Genomic DNA, 24,351 nt, shown 5'->3' with positions numbered 1-24,351 from the left:
GTTAGTCAAATCAAGACAGAAAAGAATGGCATTTCACTTCAGATATTTTGTTCATGGAATAAGAGATTGCATTTATGTTTGGTAGGAAAAAGGAAGCCTCAAAGCTAGAATAAGTCTGTAGAAAGACTTCTTATTTGTTTGAGATGTTTTACTATTTAAAATCATTTGCTTTCTTAAGAGCTGTTGCTCCTGGGAGATTTGAGATGCTGTCAACATTTGCACATCATTCCGCCTTTACCCAGAGAAAAATCTCACCTTCAAGCTCCTTTCTGCACAATTCTGTGAATGATGGTGATGTAGAAGGCAGCCATCTTGGAATACGAGGAATGGTGTTAACTTCTTGTCAAATCTTTCCCCATCTCATCACTTATTTTCATGTACCTTGGTCTTTGGATTCAAATTGCTGTTTGAGGCCCCATTGTGTATGTCATTAACCTTGTAGAGAGGATATTTTGTTTCCCTTTTGCTATTCACTGTGGGGCTCTTCTCATATCAATCTCACATCTCCCTGCCATGCATGCCCACCACATTCTAACTTAATAGAAGCTGTGTCTGCTGTGTTTTTCAGATGGAGATATTTTCACTTATACAAGACGTGAACCTATTGGGGTGTGTGGCCAAATCATCCCTGTAAGTTCTCCTTCATGACTGCCAAAGTGGGGAAAAAGCTGTAATTCCATTTGATCTGAAGCCCATTACCACATGAGTGAAGCATATATGGTGGTTATGTGTGAAGGAAATTCAGTAAGCATGACAGCCTGTAACTGAGATTCTTGGATATGAGCTAGCTGGTCCAGAACCCCCTCAATACACTGCTGTACCCTTTGAGAGTGTTTTAATGTTGCCTAATAAGCCCTAAGTGTTTACTGCATAGGCAGTTTTGGAAATTGTGCTGTGATCTTTTTTTTTTTTTTTTTTTTTATGAGCTGTGATTTATAAGTATATGACAAAAGTTTGTCATGGCTCATCTGTGTTGGGAATCTTTCAGTGGGACACAGCAGGGCTCACTGCTCCCAATAGTTTTGACTCCTTCTTGAGACTTCCCATGGACAGTAGCAGCAGCAAGATTGTTCAAATCCTGGAAAACAACTTTTGATTTAAACGGAAGTAATAATTTCCATGACAACTGGAAGAGTGTGTGGCCTGTATTGTACCTTTAAATAGCAAGTTTGGATACTCAAAATTCTTCTGCCTAAAAATCATGTTCTAAATGTAACCAGATTTCCTCAAAGGTTAACACAGGACACTGGCCACATACAGCTGATATAATTTAAAAGTTAAAGGAAAACACAATGAAGTGTCCTGAATTTTTCTGAATGACAATGACTCTCATTTAGGAAGACTGAACATACTAATGTATGTACTTCAAAGGCTTAAAAAACACTCAAACACACCTACATCACTCTAACAGCTAGCACTGTTGGATAAGTATCTACATTAACTTCTGTTTTGTTCTGTTGTTCTGAGGATTAAACCCTGCGTTTTATACATGCTAGATAGGTGTGTGCTATGCTATAGCCATCAATTTTTTAATTACTCCTGAGGACATTCATCTAAAGTAGAGAGGACTGTTTTCACCACTCATGAGTGGTGAATGTATAACTAAAGAAATGGTCATACATTTGACTTCTTACAGCTGGTTTACTGGGATCAGAACTCAAGTACTCACTTTGTGAATGTGACACTTCTTTGCCTCCAACAATGTTGTTTTTCCTCAGCTGAGCCTAACTCACTGGTGTGGAGAACACATTCAATATGCTTAAATCCCTGAGATTACTCTCTAGCACATATGGACACACAATATCCTGTTTATAAATTTTTTCAAGTTATAATATTGGATAAAATACAATAAATGCCTTCCAGGGAGAAAGAGGAAGAGGATTTTACATTTTTAAAATGCAAATAAATTATAATGTGCTTAACTATAGGTGAAACCAAGCAGTAGCATTTTCTTGTAAAATAAGAATTCAAAATAACAGGACTTGATTGAATTTGGTAGCTCTTTCCTTTTCCCTTCTCCTATATAGTTTGTCCTGAGCTTTTTATCATTTACTAGTTTCTTTTGTGAACTTTAGTAAAATAAACTAGATAATTACACACAACTTCTGAAATGTTAGCCAACTTGTTCATGGTAGCAGGCATCATTAACAAATATAGTTTTGAGTGATGCAAAGAGTCCATTGTTCAATTTTGCTCTCTAGTGGAACGGTCCCTTGCTTGTGTTCACTTGGAAGATAGGCCCGGCCCTTTGCTGTGGGAACACCGTGATTGTCAAGCCAGCAGAGCAAACTCCTCTCACTGCTCTTCACATGGCTTCTTTAATAAAAGAGGTGAGTCTCCAGAGTCTAAACATGCAGGCAAATTAGAGTCCCCTGTTTACCTTACAGGCCTCATCCCGCGCTGCTGTGAGCGTCATTGTTCACACATGGCTCCTGCCCAGTCATGCAGATGAAAGCAGCAGAAGTACAGGCTGGGATTTCTGTCAGCCAGCACAATCTTGTCTCCACCTAAATAATGACAGAGGCTTATAGTGAGTTACCTTGTAACCCATTACTTATTGAGCTCTATCTTCATTATCCAGCTTACAACTGGCCTGGTTGCTCCTGTGAACTTTTTTGCAGTTATTTTAGTTTTATTATCTCTAAAAGTTGGAGGCTTACATATGACAATATGCCTGCTGTGCCAATATGTTTTTAGTTTTGCTGGTGGTGACAATGAATTCTACCTTTTGTTATAGGTAGTTTAACATACACTCTTATATCCTATCAATTTGAATTCCTTTTATAAAATTTGACACAGCTAATCATTGGAGTGATGATCAGTTGTCACAATTTTTTTATCAACTTGACATACCTAGAAATTTCCTTCCTCAGATTGGCCTGTGCCTATGCCTGTGGGGTGTTTTCTTGAACACTGATTGATGTAGTAAGACTCAGTCCACTGTGGGCGGTGCTACCCCTAGGCAGGTAGGCCTGTTTGTATAAGAAAGGTAGATGAGCTAATTAGAGAAATTAAGGGAGTATGTAGCATTTCTCCATGGTCTGTGCTTTAGTTCCTAGCTCCAGGTTCCCCCTTGGCTTCCCTCAACAATAGATGTAATCTATAAACCAAATAAACGCCTTCCTTCCCAAGTTTGTTTTGGTCAATGTTTTATCATAGCAAATGAGATGCAACTAATATACTGGTAGAGACAGATTTGTACTTAGAACATAGTGTTCTAAGGGATTACCACCTTTAGAGATAGTTTCATGTGGATAAGAAATTAAAAACAGCAATGAATAAAGGACAGATACACTTAGATGAGTTTTCCTGATAGAAGAACTTCCAAGGCAATCACAATGAAACAGCAGCTGTCTCCCACTCAGGTCTATTATGAATTGAATTCTTGATCTATTAACTGCTTGCTTCTTAACTTGTAGGCAGGATTTCCTCCTGGCGTGGTCAATGTTGTGCCTGGTTATGGGCCAACTGCAGGGGCAGCCATCTCCTCACACATGGACATTGACAAAGTATCCTTCACGGGATCAACAGAGGTAGTCCCATTTTCTGAAAATCTCATCTCTAACAAGCAGAAACATGCTCTGTGAAGCTGTCTTGTCAGCCAAATTTTCTTTAAAAAAGTTGTTTTGGTGGTTTGTTACTTATTTTAGACTCCAAATATGTTTATCAAGCATAAGTGGATGAATTTTGGACAGAAAAAAATACTTTTTACTAATTCAGAAAGAGTATAGTAAACAATTTTTAGTGTAATCATTACCATTTCTTAGGAGTAATGAAGCCTTTGAGACTGTCAGATGATTAGTAAAGTGTGTGGTAGGAAATACAAATTAGGCCACAGTGAGAAATGAGGAAGACACTGTGAAAGAATAAGTGGGTATAAGTTAATTTTTAGCCAGGGTTTCCCTAAGCATACCTACTTACTATTTATTTATTTCTGTTGATCTTATTTCAGAGTTAAATTTATTCATATAATATTTAAAAGATTCAAAGTCTAGGCAACTTAATTCTCTACTCTCTAAATGCACAATGGCAGTTCAGTCTTCATATAGACCTAGACAATTAATTACCTTATTTTTCTGATGAAGTCAAAACCTTTCATTACATTCTAGCATGTGGAGTAGGAAAAAAAAGGCCTGACTATGAGATAGAGATAGAGATAGAGATAGAGATAGAGATAGAGATAGAGATAGAGATAGAGATAGAGATAGAGATAGAGATGAGAGAGAGAGAGAGAGAGAGAGAGAGAGAGAGAGAGAGAGAGAGAGAGAAACTCAATAATAATTTAAACTGGATTCAAAAGTCAAAACCAACAATGATCCTAGATAATATTCTAGACAGGAAAGGATCCACAGAAAAATAAAATAAAACAAAAGCAATGTATGTTTCTTCAAAGAAGCAACTAGAATTAGAGAAGAAATGATAATGGTGGGATTCCAACCAAGTGTGGTAGCAACAAAGAGCTCAAAGCCAGTTTCTTTTTTTCTGTGCAAAGTGACATATGTTTGAAAAGGGGAAGAATGGTAAGGCAGGTAGAGGGAGAGAGAGAGAAAGAAAGAAATAGAGGGAGGTGATTAAGAGTGAGACCACTGTGATAAATCAGCAGGGAAATAGGCAGTGACTGTGTAGTTAGGAGATTTACACAGACATACGTGATGCCATTTGAGGCTGACTCAGGAACATCTTTATGAGATTTAAAAGATCAGTGAAAAAGAATCAGACTCATGTCCATCTCATCAGAACTAGGTTCAAGGAGGATGTTTGCTAAGAGCTGATCTCAAATAAAGGACCAACCTGAAGGCAATCTGGCCTGGGAGGGTATAGAAAGAGAAGAAAAGAGTTGAAATTTAGATGAAGGAAAGAATACTAGTTTGGCTGGACAGAGTTGTCTGAATGTCACCAGAGGGGTGGGAAGTCAATACCTTAGGTGCTTGGGGAGTATTTCTGATCAAATACAAAGAGGAAGTTGTGATGAAAATGAAAAATAACTCTTACCTGTAGCATGAATCTTAACATTTCTTATTAATAAAATCAAACTCGGAGCCAGGTATTGGGGTGAACTGGAAGATCAGAGAACAAAACAAGCCACAGCTAACCTCACCTGGTCAACTTATCAGCTGGTCTTGTTTCCTCAGACTGGAAGCTTCTGTGTCCTCATTCCAATGGCTCTCAGCTAAACTGCTGCTCAAAAGCCTGAAGCTTAATCAGCCACATGCTTAAGCAGCCAAATGCTTCTAGTTTCTAGTCCTCACGCCTTATATACCTTTCTGCTTTCTACCATCACTCCCTAGGATTAAAGGCTTGCTTCCTGGGATTAAAGGCGTGAGTCACCATGCCTGGCTGTTTCCAATGTGGCCTTGAACTCACAGAGATCCAGAGGGATTTCTGTCTCTGGAATGCTAGGATTAAAGGCGTGTGCTATCACTGCCTAACTAGTGGCTTTTCTCTTCTCTTACCCCAGATAAGTTTATTAAGGTACACAATATTTTGGGGGAACACAATACCACCACACTTACCTGTCCACACATTAAAGTCAGCTCTCATATCTGTCCACGGGCATTTTCTGACTTGCCTCATGTTTGCAGACTTGATCGCGGAGGCTTTTACACCTGAAGGTGCCAGATCTTGAACAACACCATTTCATGTTTCTTCTAAATAAAATTAAATGGTGGTACAAATGTCTTATAAATGGAAAGTATTAAATGAACCTATCTACATGGGAACAAACTAAGCCTCCTCTTCTGTGATGTTTGAATTCAGGTTGGCAAATTAATCAAGGAAGCTGCAGGGAAAAGCAATCTGAAGAGGGTCACCCTGGAGCTTGGGGGAAAGAGTCCTTGCATTGTGTTTGCAGATGCTGATTGTGAGTAAGAGTCCCTTGTTAGCATCTCACTTTCTTTCTCCTGATGCCTGATAATATCACAGTCACCTCAAGTCTCAAAAGTGACTTTGTCTCAAGGTATAAGGAAGTAGAGTCCATGGTGATTCTGGAAAGCTTTTCAATTGTTCCTATAGCATACAGTCCATAAATTAAAAAAGATAAGATTTTTGTCCTGGGTTGGAATAGCTTGCTACTTCCCAGTGTCAATCTGAGGTAGTACAAATGGACTGTGTCTAGGATCTGTGATGTTGTTTTGGTAATTCCATATCTTCAGTTGTGTTGAGGACATGTGATACTTGAGACATTTGTGACCAAAAGGAGCCTGGCTGCCAGCAAGTTCCTGTTTTTTTTTTTTTTTTTTTTTTTTCTGCCTTCACTCTGGACTATTCATCTAGAGAGGTCCAGAAGAAACTTGAACCTATCAATATCAAATTTCTCTCTCTCTCTCTCTCTCTCTCTCTCTCTCTCTCTCTCTCTCTCTCTCTCTCTCTCTCTCTCTCTCTCTCTCTCCTCTCTCTCCTTCCCTCCCTCCCTGCCTCCCTCCCCCTCTCTCATATTAAGGGTAGTTAAGTTTATTGTTTTCTGTGACCCTATCCATAATGATTCAGATCATTTTCATTTTATTGTCAAATGAAATCCTCATGTTATTTCCTAAACAGTAGGGCTTTAGCTGAAATTTGTGATAGAAATTCCTTTGTCTCGTCCTTCAGTGGCTTCATACTTAGAATGAGGCTATAAGCAAAGAGTCCATAGAAGTTGCTGTTGTAACTATTGGAATCTTTACTAGAAATATTAGAAGTGACTACTTGGTTAGCTAAATTCCTAGTTTGTTACCCTGTAAACTCTCCTCACTACACTTTCAACACCTACTCTTAGCTCACAGATTCACACCCAAGTTCTACAATCATAAACTGAGCATTCCTCATTTATAAAATTAACACACACACACACACACACACACACACACACACACACACACACACACACAAACTCATGTCTTTTTGTTTAGAATCAACAATATTCTAATAAAATCTAGGTACATTGGACCATCTAAACTAAGCAAAGAGGTTTTTTTTTTTTGTTTGTTTGTTTGTTTTGTTTTTTGCCAACATGCATGTCTGTGTGAGAGTTCCAGATCCCTTGGAAGTGGAGTTACATAGACAATATCAAGCTGCCATGCGGTTGCTGGGAATTGAACCCAGGTCCTCTGGAAAAGCAGTGCTGGGAATTGAACCCAGGTCCTCTGGAAAAGCAGTGCTCTTAACCAATGAGCCATCTCACCAGCCCTAAGCAAAGAGTTTGTATACTTGCATGAATTGGCTTTAGTTAGATTTTGGAATGTTTTTCCTAGAGTAGGGTGGGAGGGTGAATTGTTTTGATGTAGTGATTTTTAGTTGTTTGAGTCTCATTTCCAGAAAGCTAACATTTTTCTGTTGACCAAAGTATTCAATAATGTTTTGAAATTATTAAAGGCAATGGGCTTTTTTTTTTAAAAAAAAATTTATTTATTTATTTATTTTTCTATTATTAGCTTGATACAGTATAAATTCTTATCCTAATAGTGAAATGTTTCATTGAGGCTTTCCCAGTAATTGAGTAAACACAAAACTTATTATAAGCCACAGTCATCCTAGGGTCCCCCCTTCTATATAGCCTCCCTGCTTCTATGGGATGCAGTCTGTTTATTCTTTGCTTTATATCTAGTATCCACTTATGAGTGAGTACATACCATGTTTGTCCTTCTGGGTTTGGGTTACCTCACTCAGGATGATATTTTCTAGTTCCATCCATTTGCCTGCAAATTTCATGCTGTCATTGTTTTTCTCTGCTGAGTAGTACTCCATTGTGTATATGGACCACATTTTCTTAATCCATTCTTCAGTTGAAGGTCATCTAGATTGTTTCCAGGTTCTGGCTATTATGAATAGTGCTGCTATGAACATAGTTGAGCATGTATCTTTGTGGTATGATTGAGGCAATGGGCAATTCAGATTTATCTTGTCAGCTACTTCAAACCTGACACCTAAAGAAATACAATTGCCTGAAGAATTTAAAATGGAAGTAGTTATAAAGTTATTTGCAATGATATTTGATCTTCTAACCAAATTTACATTCCTTAGAAGTCATAAGAGACACCATCTTTTCAGGGTTCTTTTGTCATCATTATTTCCATGGTAAGTATAGGATCAACAAGTTTAATTTGTTATCTGGCTTCTAAGCAGTGGAATATATTGAGTCTATGTCTCATCAGATGATTGATGGTTTTTCCTGTTACCATATTGCATCTGAGAAATATGTGTGTTGGTGTATTCTGTAAAAAATGTTCTTTCTCTCCTGTGAATGTTTCCTTTGCAGTGGACAGTGCTGTTGAGTTTGCACACCAAGGAGTGTTCTTCCACCAGGGTCAGGTTTGTGTAGCAGCATCCAGGCTTTTCGTTGAGGAGTCCATTTATGATGAGTTTGTGAAAAGGAGTGTTGAGCGGGCTCAGAAATATGTTCTTGGAAATCCTCTGAACTCAGGAATAAGTCAAGGTCCTCAGGTGAGTAAACATTATGAAGCAAGCATTTTGGATGTAAAAATAATCTTTTTAGGCCTAATTTTGGTAAAGCAAGATTAACTTCTTAAAAATGCTTGTTGGTAGCTGATATTATCTTGATCTGGCAATTTAATGAATCTAACTTCAAACAACAAAGACATCATTCTGTTTTGTGTTGGCCATTTTTTTCTTTCTATATAGAAACTAGGAGCCATGGTTGGAATGATGCATGGAAAGAAGGGCCGGGTAGATGGATTACCATATAAAACATTTGTCACACAACCCTACAAACCAGAGTTCTGATTCCAGCTCCCACATAAAAGCAGACGTGTGTAGGAGCCCATCAGTAATTTCAGTGTTAAGAAGGGTGAGCTGGCCAGTTAGACTGGAGCTATGAGTTTCGTGAGAAAGCCTCCCTCAGCAGAAAAAATTGAAAATGAAAAAAAAAAAAAGAAAAATTGAAAACCATTAAGGAAGACACACAATATCAACCTTTGGCATCCACACACATGTGCATACATGTACAGGCACCTGTACACACTTCCACATGCAAGTGCACACATAGGTACATGCATTTGCTCTTACCTCAACCCACATGCATGCAAATGTACACACCTGCACACTACACTCACATAGACATTCAAAAAAAAAAGAAAAAAGAAAAAAGAATGCTATCATTTCTTGCATTCTTTAATTGATAAAACTCTTAATTCCTACATATATTTTTTTTAGTCTAGAAGTTTGTAACCTATCTGTAGATTCTCCCTCATGATCAATCCTTCATCTCAGCTGCCATTCTATAAGTGGTAAAACACTCCCCAACTCTCTGCAGGGTCCTCAGTTTCTCTAATGTAACAATACCATAAGTGTCCTTGAAGGACCTGGTTTCTGGGCTTCAGAGAAGCTTCTTGTTTCAGTAATCTAAAGCCAGGCATTCCCTGGGGGGTCTGGGTTTCTTCTGTGTAGTTAGATCCACTGTAAATATGAATGCCTTTGTCTATCTCACCCGATGGTAATCTTTTGCTCTTGCACAACTTCTGTTCATGGTCCACTGGTCAAGCTTTTGGACCTTCTGCATTCAATCCTCACTCTGGATCCTTCTTTAAAACAGTGATCCTCAACCTGAGACAGTTGTGCCCAACCCCCACAATAGAGGACACTAACCTTATTCAACACAAATGAAATTGTCACAACAAGGTGAGAAGGATCTGCTCACATCTGGTGAGCAAAGGAAGGGGCACTGCTGCACATCCAACAGAGAACAGGAGAACATCACAACAATCAGCTTCCTGTCCCCAAGAGCCAGTAGAGCTGTTCCTGAGAGCTGTGCTCTAGGGACTGGACATTGACCTTGGGGCTGTTATTCTTTCATATTAACTATGATACACTGTTTTCTTACTATTTAGTTGGAACAAAACTTTATTCTTGAATTATTTAATAAGTATAGCTTAAAATTCAATTAACAAAAACTTAGAGTACATTGCTACCTGCTATACCCTGAGAAAGAAGTCTGGCAAAGCAATAATCACAAGGGAGACATGGTCACTGGTTTCCCTGGATTTAATTAGCTTGCAAAGAGGTCTTGGAATTTTCTACTTATCACAAATATAAATAGAAAAACTTTAGGACAAAAACAATGCTGAAGAGTGAAGTACCAAAGCCATAAGGTGACTATGAAGTGAAAGAATTATAGTTTTGCTTCAGTATCATTGTACTTTTTAATCATTGAGTTCAGAGATTATGTAGAAGTAGTTGATGACTTTTTTATTACATTTGGTAATTTTTCAAATTTCTATTTGTGTGTCTCATTGTCTAGAAAAAAAAGTATAATCCTGAGTGGTTTTGTTGTTACTGTTCTTCATTCTAAGTATCTCTTGGTTTGTATGCATAAGCATAAAATATGTTTATCATTAGATATGTGAATGAGAACATAGATTGGGAGAGTAGATGAGTGGAAGACAGATAGATGCTAGACTGATGACAGGTAGGTGCATACTAGGAGGACAGTAAGGAAAAAGAGAAGCTATGGGTACATATAATACATAATTCTGAACAAGAACCAATAGTTTCCTTCACCAGGAGAGAAATCAATATCCTCAGAAAACTAAGTTTCAGTATTTTATAAAAAACTAAGTTTCAATATTTTATAACTTATAAGGGGAGTACGTTAAAATAGATTTAATTATTGAATCATAGAAGTTGAAATCACACAATCCCATTTTCTAGCTGATTATCACCGGGCTTCACTCTTTCCTTAGGTGCTTGTGGCAGGTAACACTGTGTAAGTAGAACATAGAGGCATGCTGAGAATTTGACCAATACAAGGGGCAAGTCCCAGGTGTCTTGATACTTCTCTCTCTCTCCCTTTCTCTTTGTCATTTGTCTGTGTATCTATCTATCTGTAATAAGAAAGAGCTTCTGGGAAGAGGCACTTGCCTAGTATCTCATCCACTGCTCATTGAATCACCAAATCTTTTAAACAGAGTTTGGGAATTCATTCTATATCACAACCAAATAAATATGGAGAAAATGAAGGCGATATATATTTGCATAGGAAAAATAATTTTTACAAGATTGAGAGTTCTTACTTTAAGATTACCAACTTAATGCATTTGAGTTTTTCAGCAGTTATAATAGGTATGTTACTTATTTTATATTTCATATTAGTGTTCACATAAGGATAGTTCATTTATAAAGTGTTTTCTGCTTGACTTCACTCATGTATACATATAAAAGCATATACATACATATGCTTAGAATGATCGGTATTTTAGTTTGAAAAGAAATTAGACCTTTCCTTTACTCAATTTTCTTGCCAATAATGAGGATATAGTAATATCAATCTCGAGGATTCACTACACACTGAAATGAGACAAACTGTGTGGTACATTTCTGCTTCTCCCTTTTCTCTCCTCCATTTAGTCCCTTCTCCCCTCAAGTCAATGACATATTCTTTAATTATTGCTGCACATATATCTATAATTATGTATAAATATAGCCTGCTGAGTTCATTTGGTGTGGCTTGTATATTGATGGTTTACTGCTTGGGATTGAGTATCCTGTCAGGGTTTTTTTTTTTTTTTTTTTTTGCAAAAATGATTCTCTCTGTCATCAGCTATTTATTTCCTGGTTCTTCCACTTGTGTAGAATCTTGTGAGATTTTCCATATCCATGTTAGCTTGTTAACTGCTTTCATCATTGTATGGGTCTTGTTTAGGTGAACATATTTTTGAGATATGGGTCATATATATGGCTTCCCTGTTATATATAGAAGACACTCTCTTACAGCAAACATGCTGGTTCTCTGGCTCTTTTTTTTTTTTTTTTACATTATTTAAAGTGCTTGGCCATTAGCTCAAGCCTATCATTGTCTAGCTTTTACTCTTATATTTAGCCCATTTCTGTTATTCTTTACTTTGCCACATGGCTCATGGCTTACCAGTACTTTATTTACATCTTCCTTGTCCTGGCGACGGCTCCAGGCAGTCTCTCCTTTTCCTTCCTCCTTCCTCAATTCTCCTCTCTCCTTGTCCTGCCTATGCTTCCTACCTGGTCTCTGGCCAATCAGTGCTTGTGATTTCTTTCGATTAGATTGACAAGGAGCAACATGATAAAATACTTGGTCTCATTGAGAGTGGGAAGAAAGAAGGAGCCAAACTGGAGTGTGGTGGTGGACGCTGGGGGAACAAAGGCTTCTTCGTTCAGCCCACAGTCTTCTCCAATGTTACTGATGAGATGCGCATTGCCAAAGAAGAGGTAACGCTTCCATGTGGTTCTGTTTCTGGGCTTGCCATCTTCTTCTGTGTTTAACTTTTGTGTGCTCCTAAAACTCTCAGCTCCTTGAACAGTATTCCCTTGAAATGGTTGTTGATAAAATCTTAAGTAATTTGTGATCAAGACTAATTAATCAATGAGGTATCCAATGGGCCTACAAATAGTTTGTATCAAACATGGAACAAAGTCCACAGAGGGTTTTATTGGTGCTCCGTTCACATCCTTAAGATGACCCTGTCATCTGTAAAAATAGGAATAAATGTGCACATATTGTGTTACAAATGCCAGGCACTGAACAGCATGCACTGAATGATCTCAGTTATGAAAAGAACATAAAAAAGTCAGCCTCAAAAAAAAAAAAAAAAAAAAAGTCAGCCTCACAGAGATAGAGTGGACTGTCTGTAAGGGAAATGAAGATGAGTCCTGGAGAGTGTAATCTAAGTAGCATCAATTGTTATCCAGATATTCAATGTATAATTAAGAGGAACAAGTTTGTGATGAAAGTGGTAGCTAATATACTTTCCCAGTCAGAGGACTTTTAATATGCAGAGATATGAGCACTTGCTTGGACAGTAAAAGTGCATGCGCTATACTACAATAAGAAGATATAATGACACCACTGTGGAAATCAGTATGGTGGTTTCTCAGAAAATTAGGAATCGAACTACTTCAAGACCCAGCCATCCTACTCTTGGGCATATACCCAAGGAATGCTGATTCATACCATAAAGATACATGCTCAGCTATGTTCATAGCAGCACTATTTGTAATAGCCAGAACCTGGAAACAACCTAGATGCCCATCAATGGAAGAATGGATGAAAAAAATGTGGTACATATACACAATGGAGTATTACTCAGCAGAGAAAAACAATGAAAGCATGAAATTTGCAGGCAAATGGATGGAACTAGAAAAAAATCATCCTGAGTGAGGTAACCCAAACCCAGAAAGACAGTCATGGTATGTACTCACTCAGAAGTGGATTCTATATATAAAATAAAGAACAATCAGACCACAACCCATAGAACCAAGGAGGCTATATATATAGCATGGAGGTCCCTAGGATGACTGTGGCTTATAATAAATTTCGGTTTTACTCAATTATTGAAAAAAAAATAGCCAAATGAATGGAAACACATGAACTATGAACCAAAGGCTGAGGGGCCCCCAGCTGGATCAGGCCTTCTGAATAGGTGAGACAGTTGATTGGCTTGATCAGTTTGGGAGGCAACTAGGCGGTGGGACCAAGTCCTGTGCTCATTGCATGAGTTGGCTGCTTGAAACCTGGAGCTTATGCAGGGACGCTTGGCTCAGTCTGGTAGGAGGGGACAGGACCTGCCTGGACTGAGTCTACAGGTTGATTGCAGTCCTCGGGGGAGGCTTTGCCCTGGAGAAGGTGGGAATGGGGGGGTGGGCTGGGGGTAAGTAGAGGGCATGGGAGGGGGGAGAATAGGGGAACCCATGGCTGATATGTAGAACTGAATGGTATTGTAAAATAAAATAAAATACATAAAAAAATATAATGACTCAAAGGCACTGAGTCATAATTTAAACATTCAATATATATATACTCATGTCCCTGACAAAGGATCTGAGAGCTTGTTTTCTTTACTTCCATAATATAATCAAATAAAGAGGAAAAGGTAATATTCAGCTTTGCGGGGAGAGGAAATAAATATAAGGAACAGAAAAAAAAATCAAATGTATGTGGATCAGCCAACATAGGTAGGTTGTCTGTATTCACTCCTCAACTGCTTTTGAATTTCTATGCTTATTGGTCAGTTCTTCTTTGACCCGATCTATTGTTCTTATAGATTTTTTAAATTTAATTTAATTTTATTTTACAATACAATTCAATACTACATATCAGCCACCTATTCCCTTGTTCTCCCCCCTCTGGCTCCCTCCCTTTCCCCCCAGCCTACCCCCATTCCCACACTCTCCAGGGCAAAGCCTCCCCCAAGGACTGAGATCAACCTGGTAGACTCAGTCCAGGCAGGTTTAGTCCCTTCCTCCCAGGCCGAGCCAAGGGACCCTGCATAAGCCCCAGGGTTTCAAACAGCCAACTTATGCGATGAGCACAGGACCCAGTCCCACTGCCTGGATGCCTCCCAAACAGATCAAGCCAATCAACTGTCTCACCCATTCAGAGAGCATGATCCAGGTGGGGGCCCCTCAGCCATTGGTTCATAGTTTATGTGTTCCCATTCATTTGGCTATTTGTCCCTGTGCTTTATCTAACCTTGGTCTCAACAATTCCTGCTCATATAAACCCTCCTCTTTCTCACTAATTGGACTCCCGGAGCTCCACCCAAGGCCTAGCCGTGGATCTCTGCATCCAGTTCCCTCAGTCATTGGACGGGGTTTCTAGCATGACAATTAGGGTGTTTAGCCATCCCATTACCAGAGTAGGTCAGTTTGGGCTGTCTCTCGACCATTGCCAGCAGTCTTTTGTGGGGGTATCTTTGTGGATTTCTGTGGGCCTCTCTAGCACTTTGCTTCTTCCTATTCTCATGTAGTCTTCATTTCCCATTATCTCCTATTCCTTGTTCAACCTCTCTGTTCTTCATCCAGCTGGGATCTCCTGCTCCCCCAAGCTCTCTTTCACTTGACCCTCGCCCTTCATTACCCCCACTCATGTCCAGGCTGTTCATGTAGATCTCATCCATTTCTCTGTCATTGGGTGATCCCCGTGTCTTTCTTGGGGTCCTGTTTTCCAGTTAGCCACCCTGGTATTATGAGTAGCAGTCCAGTCATCTTTGTTCCACATCTAGTATCCTCCTATGAGTGAGTACATACCATGTTTGTCTTTTTGAGTCTGGGTTACGTCACTCAGGATTATTTTTTCTAGATCCATCCATTTGCCTGCAAACCTCATGATGTCATTGTTTTTCTCTGCTGAGTAGTATTCCACTGTGTATATGTACCACATTTTATTTATCCATTCTTCGGTTGAAGGGCATCTAGATTGTTTCCAGGTTTTGGCTATTACAAACAATGCTGATATGAACATGGCTGAGCAAGTGCTCTTGTGGTATGATTGAGCATACCTTGGGTATATGCCCAAGAGTGGTATAGCTGGATCTTGGGAGAGATTGATTCCCAATTTTCCAAGAAAGCGCCATATTGATTTCCAAATGCATTCCCACCAGCAGTGGAGGAGAGTTCCCCAGCTCCACATCCTCTCCAGCATGAGGTGTCTTCAGTGTTTTTGATCTTAGCCATTCTGACAGGCATAAGTTGGTATCTCAGAGTTGTTTTGTTCTTGTAGATTTTGATTAACATGTATACAAAGGACAATAAAGAAGAAAGTAATCTCCATTCAAGGAAGCATTTATTGTGTCCTATAATGCCCTCAGTGGGATTTTTTTGATCTGCTACTTCAGAACTGGAACCTGGGAGCTCATTTTGTGTCAGCTAAATTCCTGCAACTCTGGGCGAACCCCCTGCCTTCCCCTGCCACCTGCTACTGCTTGCACTGTTCACACTGTTATGCCTCCCAGTTACAGGGTCATGACAGAATTTAGAACCCCAGGGTCTGCCCCCAGACTTCAGCAAGTGGACACTAACTGCCCCATGACACTCAAATTGACTTGGAACCAGAAAACCATTTGAAGCTTGAGGGTTTTTGTCAACCCATGTTCACATTTCCCAGGAAATTGTCCTAGCATTCAGAAAATCCTTTTATTTAATTTTGATGAACACCTTACCAAAATGTAGTTGTTTAGTATCTATGAGAAAATCCAGGTGTTTCCTATTACCCAGTGGGGCATGTGAGACACAGACTAGGTTCTGTGTGGGTTTTACTGACTAGATTCCAGTAGAAATGAAGGGCTGACTCACTAAATTAGACATGTTCTTGTTCCCTGTCCTGTGACTCTAGCCACTGCCAGAGGCCTCAGATTTTGGTTAGTATAGGATGGTTCTGGAGTTAGGCTTCCAGTAATAAGTATTTCTTCTTCTTCTTCTTCTTCTTCTTCTTCTTATTATTATTATTATTATTATTATTATTATTATTATTATTATTATTGGTAATTCTGTATATGATTGGGTGACTAGTAGAATTTGGATAAAAAAATTGTGCTGTTTTAGCTAATTTTTATAATTATAAAAGTATCCAAATATAACCTAATGTATGATATTTAAATCAATGATACACTGATGTTTAAAGAATAAACACTGTTCTCAATCATTGTTCATTTATTACTCTTATAGCAAAGGACTGCTTTCTTGATCTTTCTGTCTTGTGCAGTAACTTGAAAAAAGAAGAAAACTAGGCTTAGGGTTTAAGATGTTTGCAAGAAATTCATGCACTTAATGATTTGAAGTTTGGTCCTTACATTTCAGGTTGTTCTTTTACAAGAAGTAAGAATAAATGCTCCCACGATGATTGGTGTCTGCATCACAGAGAATGTCATACATGATCACATGTTTCCATGTTCATTGGCCATAGCCATCTGTTTTGATTCTTACACGTAGGTCTGAAGTGAGAGATAAGACCTTAGTTCATATAGAGAGGCTTCTATGGAAGCATATGTAGTGTATTTAAAGCATATGAAGTTTATGTACTGTTAACCTATTTTTGTGTCATTCTTGTGTAGATATTTGGACCAGTGCAACAAATCATGAAGTTTAAATCTATAGATGATGTGATCAAGAGAGCAAACAATACTACCTATGGCCTAGCAGCAGGAGTCTTCACGAAAGACCTGGATAAGGCCATAACTATGTCTTCTGCTCTGCAGGCTGGGATAGTATGGTAAGTGCATCTGAAGTAAAGGGTGCCCTTCCTGTATCAGTCACATGGGCAGGCTGAGTTGACCTCCTCCAGACTTGAATATTCACTTGAAATTTTCTGATCTGTTTGCAAAATAATTTCAGTGAATAACAAAAACAAATTATCCTCTTCCACCTTTTCAAGTTACTTGTGTAGAACATTGTCTATTTTATGGCTGTTTGATTTATATAATATACGTGTTGTTAGATAATTTCAGGGCATTCGGCTCTGTGCTATAAAGAAGTGAGATGAAAGAAAAATTCTGTTATAATCAACCATATATTAGATAATGTGTATTGGTACTGTATATCCACTAGACACTATTGCTGTTATTATCATTTGCCATATTTGAAATTGAACCTAAGGTGTTACATTAGCTGAGCACATGGCCTAGTCATGAGCTCTATCCTAGTCTGATTTATACTTTTTCATATGAGACAGGAACTCGGTTTCTAAATTTGGCCATGAACTCACTCTGTGGCCCATACTAGCCTTGGACTTCTCATCCTCCTACAACATGCTCCTGAGAGGCTGGGATCACAGGTCTACATCCTAAACATAGTGATATTTAATTATTTTTTTAAAAAATAATTTATGCATATAGGTTTGTATGTATGTCAGTCCACCATGTGAGTTCCTCATGCATGAAGAAACCAGAAGAAGGTATGAGCTCTGCTGGGATTGGAGTCTAGGCAGTTGTAAGCCACAGGATGTGGGTGCTGGGAAGCAACTGAAGTCCTCTGTAAAAGCAGCAAGGACTGTGAACTCTGAGGCACCTCTCCAGCACTTTCTCTAGCTTTTCACTTAGTCTGTTCTTTGATTTTTGTAATCTAGCTTTAATACAAATTCTCAGGCTGTTCCTCTCTAACTGAGGTTCTGCCCAGGCAGCTCCATTCCCTGGACTCTTTCCTCCGCAGCCTTTTTCTCCTCCTTTCCCCCAGTCCTGATAATGGCACAAGCTATTTTCATTCTCTCACCTAGTCCAGTTAAAGAAATTTAGGCACTTAAAAGCATCCTAAGGAACACAACCAGGCAGTTCTTGACCCTCTGGATCATTTGATATACCGTTTCCTCCCATGAAAGTGAGAGTCATCAGCTAGTTACCATTGGTTTGAAGTTGCAATGTATTTCTTGCACTCATCATTTTACTTACCCAACAACTACTACTTGATATCACAAACCTTGTCTTGTATAAAAACCAGGAGCTTGCTGAGATTTAGAAACTTATTAAGACCACACAGTGTATGCGTTTAGCCAGCTTGACACTAAAATGACAAATCCAAAATGCTTTGAAATAAGCCAATGTAATATTAAAAATGTTTGTATTTTGGAACATTTCAAATTTTGTATTTTCAAATATGGATTTTCTACCAGTAAAACCTATGTGAATACTCCAAGACTTAAAAACCCAAACTGTGAAAGATTGCTAGTCCCCTACATTTCACATAAGGAGTACATAGACTGTATTATTGAGAGCTTAAATACATATAACATGGGGCTGGAGAAATGACTCAGCAAGGAAAGTGATTGGTGTGCAAACATAAGAGACTGAATTTCACTCTGGCTTCTATGTGGAAGCCAGATGTGATGGCCTGTGCTTGGAAGTTTACCTCTGTGGCTAGAGGCAGAAGCATCCCTATATTTTACTGGCTAGGAAATTTAGCTAAATTGGTGAGCCTTAGGCTCCGTGGGAGATGTAGTCCCAAAGGGGAAGATGGAGAGCAATTGAAAAAAAAAAAGATAAAAAGAAAAGGGCGTTTATCTCGTCTCTGGTTTCCTTGTATCTTCCCTGTGCGTGCACACACATGTGTGTGCATACATACACACACACACACACACACACACACACACACACACACACAAACACACACACACATTAGATTAATGAAAAAATTATATAAGCAACTAAATGAGGGATGAGATTGAGAACCAAAAATCTCAATCATAATATGTCTCTGTGATTTACTCTGGGTATAGGTCTGTTATTCAATGAAACTTTTTAAAACTGCTGTAAAATCTTAATAGCATTAAACACAAGTGCTCAAATGCCTGATGTTAGTTTTTTATAGTGGCATTTCCCCTCAAGTCTCTAAAAGAAATCAAAGTCTCCTCTAATTAGTATAACTAATTATCAACACAGATTTTTTTCTATGATAAAAGTATTAGTAAATTCAATGTTACTAACTCACAGATGTTCATATTCTACATTTACTAAAGACTTACTGTGTCCATGTATTTTTATAAATCATCTGTCAGAGGCCAACAGCTGCTCTTTAAAATATAGAACATCATTCTCTCTGCATGAGCATTACAATAATTGCACATGCCCTGCAGAACTGCACTCCAGTCAGCACTCTCCCATTGCCTTCATCTACTACTGAGTTTCTCTTTAGTTCTGGTCACATTTTTTACTGTATTTTTCTGTAGAAACATCTTCGATATATTTCTGAAAGCTGATTACCAGATTGATAATTGGGCCCAATTTCTGCTATCACTTCTGTTTAATCTATCTATTGACCAATGAGTGAAACAAGTACTGACACATACAATAATTGCTAAAGAGAGTTGATTTTGGATGGCTAAGTGTGCAAACTTGAAAAACACCAAAAGCTTCATGCATATAAGGCATTAAAGAACGCCATTCCAATCCAGCTACAGCTGCTTCTTTTGATGGCACCTTTATGGCACATTGGTTCTTCCCTCTGTTATGATTCAAGCTAACCATAATATATCAATATTCATAGTTGTATCAGTTATTTCTAGGTAATACATGAATGCTTTGTGCATTTCAAATTACAGTGCTGCTTTTTAATCTCAGTGATCATATTAGATTGAAACAAAGGAGTTCTTAAAAAGATTTCTGAGTTTTTTAAATTTCCTGCTTAGAAATTATGGGGTGAGTTAAGTATGATCTATAGTAGCCACCTCTTCTTTGTTTTAGGGTGAACTGCTATTTGACTGTGGCCATCCAGTGCCCCTTTGGTGGATTCAAGATGTCTGGAAATGGGCGAGAACTGTAAGTTAAACTTTATATTACAATAAATACATATTTTGTGATAAGGATTGACACTCCCAGAAAATTGTTCTATTTTCACTACTTTGGGTGTAAACTCCACCTACTTTTAATACCAAATAGTTTTTAAATGTTGGAAGTACTTCCTTACTGCAGAGAAGCAATTGTAGAAGGGATGTACTTTATTAAGCTTTTACTATGCAAACAGGGCCATGCTAAGTACGCTACCTTGGTAACTACATTTTTGCCTATTTATAGGATTGCCTATGGTATATATGAATAGAAGCTATTTGGGAAATATTTTTAGAAAGCAGGTAAAAGCGTAAGTTGGTGACATTGAGAATCATGTAAATAAATATTGAAACATTCTAGATATTTGAATATGCCTTTTAAATTATACTTGCCTTATCTCACTTAAGCTGATATGCTTCTAGTGAAGTCTACCTAATAATTATGATGCATCTGTTAAGTAAGGCATTTGCTGGAAAATGTCCAAAAAGAATCACTGATTTGACTACCTCTAATGACTCTTTCCAAGAGTTATGAGTTATTTTCAAAGGCAAAAAAGCAGAATTAACAAATTTGGAATCAGGGTTCCCAAAGAACCCCAAATAGTGAACTCAGATGAATTTTTATTGTCTTGACTCTGTTTGTCAAGTTACTTTAGCAAACTTTTCCCTGAACCTTCATTAAGGCTCATTTTTTGGCACTAAGCAGACATAGCTTAGTCTCATACTGTTTTATGTGTTGTGTAGAATGTCATGGTAAGCAAGAGTGCTATGTGCAGGTTTACTAGAGCTCATCGATATCCACTGAATCAGAATCAACATTCGATGAATGGCCCAGGGGATTTGTATACAGAATATTTAGAAATGAGAGACAATTATATATAGATTTTTCTTAGCTAAGGAGAAATGTAAAGGGATAGAGGCTCTTGTGGTCTGTGTTAAAATAATATATGTACAGTTTTCTTAGGAAGATGATTTAGGTCAGCCTTGACACATCAAGACAATACAAATTGAACTCTCCAGAGAGTGTCCAGTTCCACAGTAACCCTAAATACAAAGGGGAAGCAACTTAGTCACATTATGGGCTAATTTGTCTGCCTCCTTGATAGGGACTACTTATTTAAACAGTACATTTTAATGGATTTTAGAAAGCTGGGTCAAGCCCTTTACATATGTTGAAAAACATGCTTTTGAGGTTTTCAAGAGCTAGTTTCAGAAGTTTAAATTATTCACAAAACAATCAATACTATGGGATTATTGATTGCTCAGGAGAAGAAGACATTGTCTACATTTATAACTGAATCAGGAGCAGTGCTGGTAGAGAAGTACCAAAATCCAGCTCCTTTGCAAACCTGTGTGTGTATAGGTTTTATGATCCTGGGAATAGTCCTGTAATGTGATCTTCTTATCCAAACAATACAGAATAGAACTGATTGCAGTCCTTCTAAATTAAATCATCCACCAGGTATAATGAAATCAAGGTTTCCAAAATTAGCCTTAGGTAGAACCCTAATAAGTCACCATGGTATCTACAGATGGGCTCAATTCAGCTTCTGGTTACTTGGGGTTGACTGGAAAAATTTTATTGTATTGTAGGATGTTGAATATTAGAGAAGACCAATATCCGCTAAAATCTGAAAGCCTAAATAAGGCCAATCTTTAGGTTTTTTTCCTCCTTAAAAGGTATACAAGCAATTCGAAACTAAAATAAAACAAAACCAAAATAAACAAACAAAGGAACCAAAATCCCACCTACAAAGTTTAGGTGTTTGTTTTGCCCAGAGACAAAAGACCCTGTTAAATCTCCAGCTTCAGAAGAACAGAGCACCCTGAATGAAGGTGGATCTTGGTCATTCTCTAGCTGCACACCACTTCTGTGACAATGCAGATGATGAATTCAGGCTCTGGTGCAGATGGTGGACGGTCTATTGATCTTCAGTGACCATACAGTACAATGTGAACTACACCTCTCTTACATATTGATCTGATAAAATATGACCAGGTTGAATTATGACTTTGGTAAATAGTTATATGGTCAAGTAGAATAATGTAAACAAAGGATATTGTCTATGAAAATAAACAGTGCAGAATTATTTAAAATAAAAGACATTTTAGAATATTGCTCTCCATTGAGGAGTTTATATTTGGTCATGAAGCTTATGGTAAGGTAGCTACTATATGAACTACTATGTATTCAGTAAATATTTTCCAATGTTACTACTCAGATAAGCAAGAAAAAACTTTCACCAAATTACCAGGGATTATATTTGACTGACACTACAGTATGCAATCGTGTTTATATGCAATTTTTCTTCCATCTCTAGGGGAGAGCATGGTATTTATGAATACACTGAGCTCAAGACAGTCGCAATAAAAATATCTCAGAAGAATTCATAAAGAAAACAGCAGAGTGAAGAGAACCCCTTCAGCAATGACTACACATCTCCTGTAGTCACCAGTATAGGGGTGTTTACCTGTAACTCCTTCTTTTACTGATTTTTTTTTTTGTTTTATGATACAGGGTTTCTGTGTAGTTTTGGTTCTTATCCTGGATCTCACTCTGTAGACCAGGCTGGCCTCAAACTCATAGAGATCTGCCTATCTCTGAGTCCTGAGTGCTGGGATTAAAAGACTGCACCACCACTGCCTGGCCTTCTATTGATATATTAAACATAAGTGATTCATTAATATTAATTTCACACATAGAAAATCTATAGCTTAATCTGAAAGAAACACTAGCCTCCTAATATGTGACCCCAATTTGTATCCTAGATTGAAAGGGTAGATTTAGGTGCAAGCTCTCTGTGACTGTCATGATCAGGTGCTTTCCACTGTAGCTACTTGCTTAGAAAATTTACTTGGTAAGGAGGACCAGTCATAATATTGTCTCTGTCTTTTAGTGACTGCATGCATTACTCAATGTGCATAATGACTGCAGAGTAAGTTACTCTGTGGTTATCCCCTCTGAGTGTTTTGAAATATTCTCTAGAATGTCATGCCTGCTTGTCAAATGAAATGCCAAATGGAAATTAGAAAGTAAAGCTTAATAAAGGCACTTTTACATGATTTTGTTCAAACTTGAATTTTTAAAATATATATTTATTCTTTGAAAATTTCATATATGTATGTGTGTGTTTGTGTGTGTGTGTGTGTGTGTGTGTGTGTGTGTGTGTGTATGTGTATGGTGTATGTGTGAGTGATATCATATTTAAACCCGTTCTCCCCTATGACTCCTCCCAGATCTGCATCCATTTACATCCTCCTCCAAATTTCAGGTACTTTTAAATTTATTGTGACCCACTTAATCCAGTTACTGCTGCCCACATACACATGAGAGTGGAGCCATTGGTGGGGCATGGTCAGTCTATGAGGAGCCATACTTCTGGGGAAAACTGACTTTCCTTCCACCAGCAGCCATCGACTGCTGATAGCTCCTCTTAGGAAGGTGATTTCTGTGCTCCTGCATCATATTGTAATGCTGACTGGCTTTTTCTTGTCCACGTCTTACGTAGTTAACCACAATCATCATGCATTCACAAGTACAATGAACCTTTTATGTTCAGAAACCTATTTTGTGACATTCTTCCCTGATCTCTGGCCCTTGCAATATTTTTACCCTTCTTCTGTGATGTTCCCTGGGCCTTGGGGAGCAGAGTGGTATTATAGAATTCCCATTTATTATTGAACTTTCCACAGAGATTTATTCTCTGCATTTTAGCCAGGTGTGAATCTCTATGTTAATCATCCTCTTTAAAAGCAACTTCTTTAGAAGACTGAGACATGCAATAGTCTATGTCTAAAGATTTACATATTTGGAGGAAGTTTGATATACTCTATCCTTTTAGTTTGTTCTTGTGGCTCATGTGATTCACACTAATGTACATAGCACCTTCTCTTACTTCCAAAGCAAGACAGTAGGAAGAAGGCTTCTTTTTTTAAAAATTGTTTTAGCTTGGAATGAGACACAGACAGCTGCTCAGTTTATTCAGGAATACAGTGGACATCCCCTTCCCCCTTTTTAAAAAGGTCACACAGATGGGTGTAACCTTAACCATAGAATACAATGTGATTTGATAACTGAAGGAGAGTGCTTCCTCTTCTTCCATAAAACATTCTGACCACCATATGAGGTGACAAGTATTTACAGTAGCCTAGGTACAAAATCATATTACACTTAGACTCGGTTTCTAAAAGAGAAGAGAAATGGTTCAGAAGTGAAAACGAAGTATATAGAGCTCATATAGAGCATCTTGATCTGCTAGCATGACTTTTCAATTATGAATGAGAAACTGAAAAGAAAAAAATGCTGAACACCAGGGTAATGTTCAAAGTAATCTGTTCCTGAGGTCCATATAATTTATAGG

The 24,351-nt window shown here is 38.1% G+C and overlaps 1 protein-coding gene across 2 annotated transcripts in view; it reads left to right on the top strand.

The window, feature by feature from the left end:
• The window catches only part of LOC102922280 (aldehyde dehydrogenase, cytosolic 1), a 39,400-nt gene extending 16,347 nt beyond the window's left edge, over positions 1 to 23,053 (top strand). For both annotated transcript variants that reach the window (XM_006985410.4, XM_076561085.1), the window contains 9 exons: positions 569 to 630; positions 2,202 to 2,330; positions 3,420 to 3,533; positions 5,758 to 5,860; positions 8,234 to 8,418; positions 12,007 to 12,171; positions 16,791 to 16,948; positions 19,908 to 19,982; positions 22,312 to 23,053. In XM_006985410.4, coding sequence (XP_006985472.1) covers positions 569 to 630; positions 2,202 to 2,330; positions 3,420 to 3,533; positions 5,758 to 5,860; positions 8,234 to 8,418; positions 12,007 to 12,171; positions 16,791 to 16,948; positions 19,908 to 19,982; positions 22,312 to 22,384 — 1,064 coding nt within the window. In that variant the 3' untranslated portion in view covers positions 22,385 to 23,053. The remainder of the gene's footprint in view (positions 1 to 568; positions 631 to 2,201; positions 2,331 to 3,419; positions 3,534 to 5,757; positions 5,861 to 8,233; positions 8,419 to 12,006; positions 12,172 to 16,790; positions 16,949 to 19,907; positions 19,983 to 22,311) is intronic.
• The last annotated feature ends 1,298 nt before the right edge of the window (positions 23,054 to 24,351 follow it).

The sequence above is a fragment of the Peromyscus maniculatus genome, chromosome 1 (genome assembly GCF_049852395.1).
Source record: "Peromyscus maniculatus bairdii isolate BWxNUB_F1_BW_parent chromosome 1, HU_Pman_BW_mat_3.1, whole genome shotgun sequence".
NCBI lineage: Eukaryota > Metazoa > Chordata > Mammalia > Rodentia > Cricetidae > Peromyscus > Peromyscus maniculatus.
Note: the sequence above shows the minus strand (reverse complement) of the source record. Positions and strands in the feature narration are given on the sequence as shown.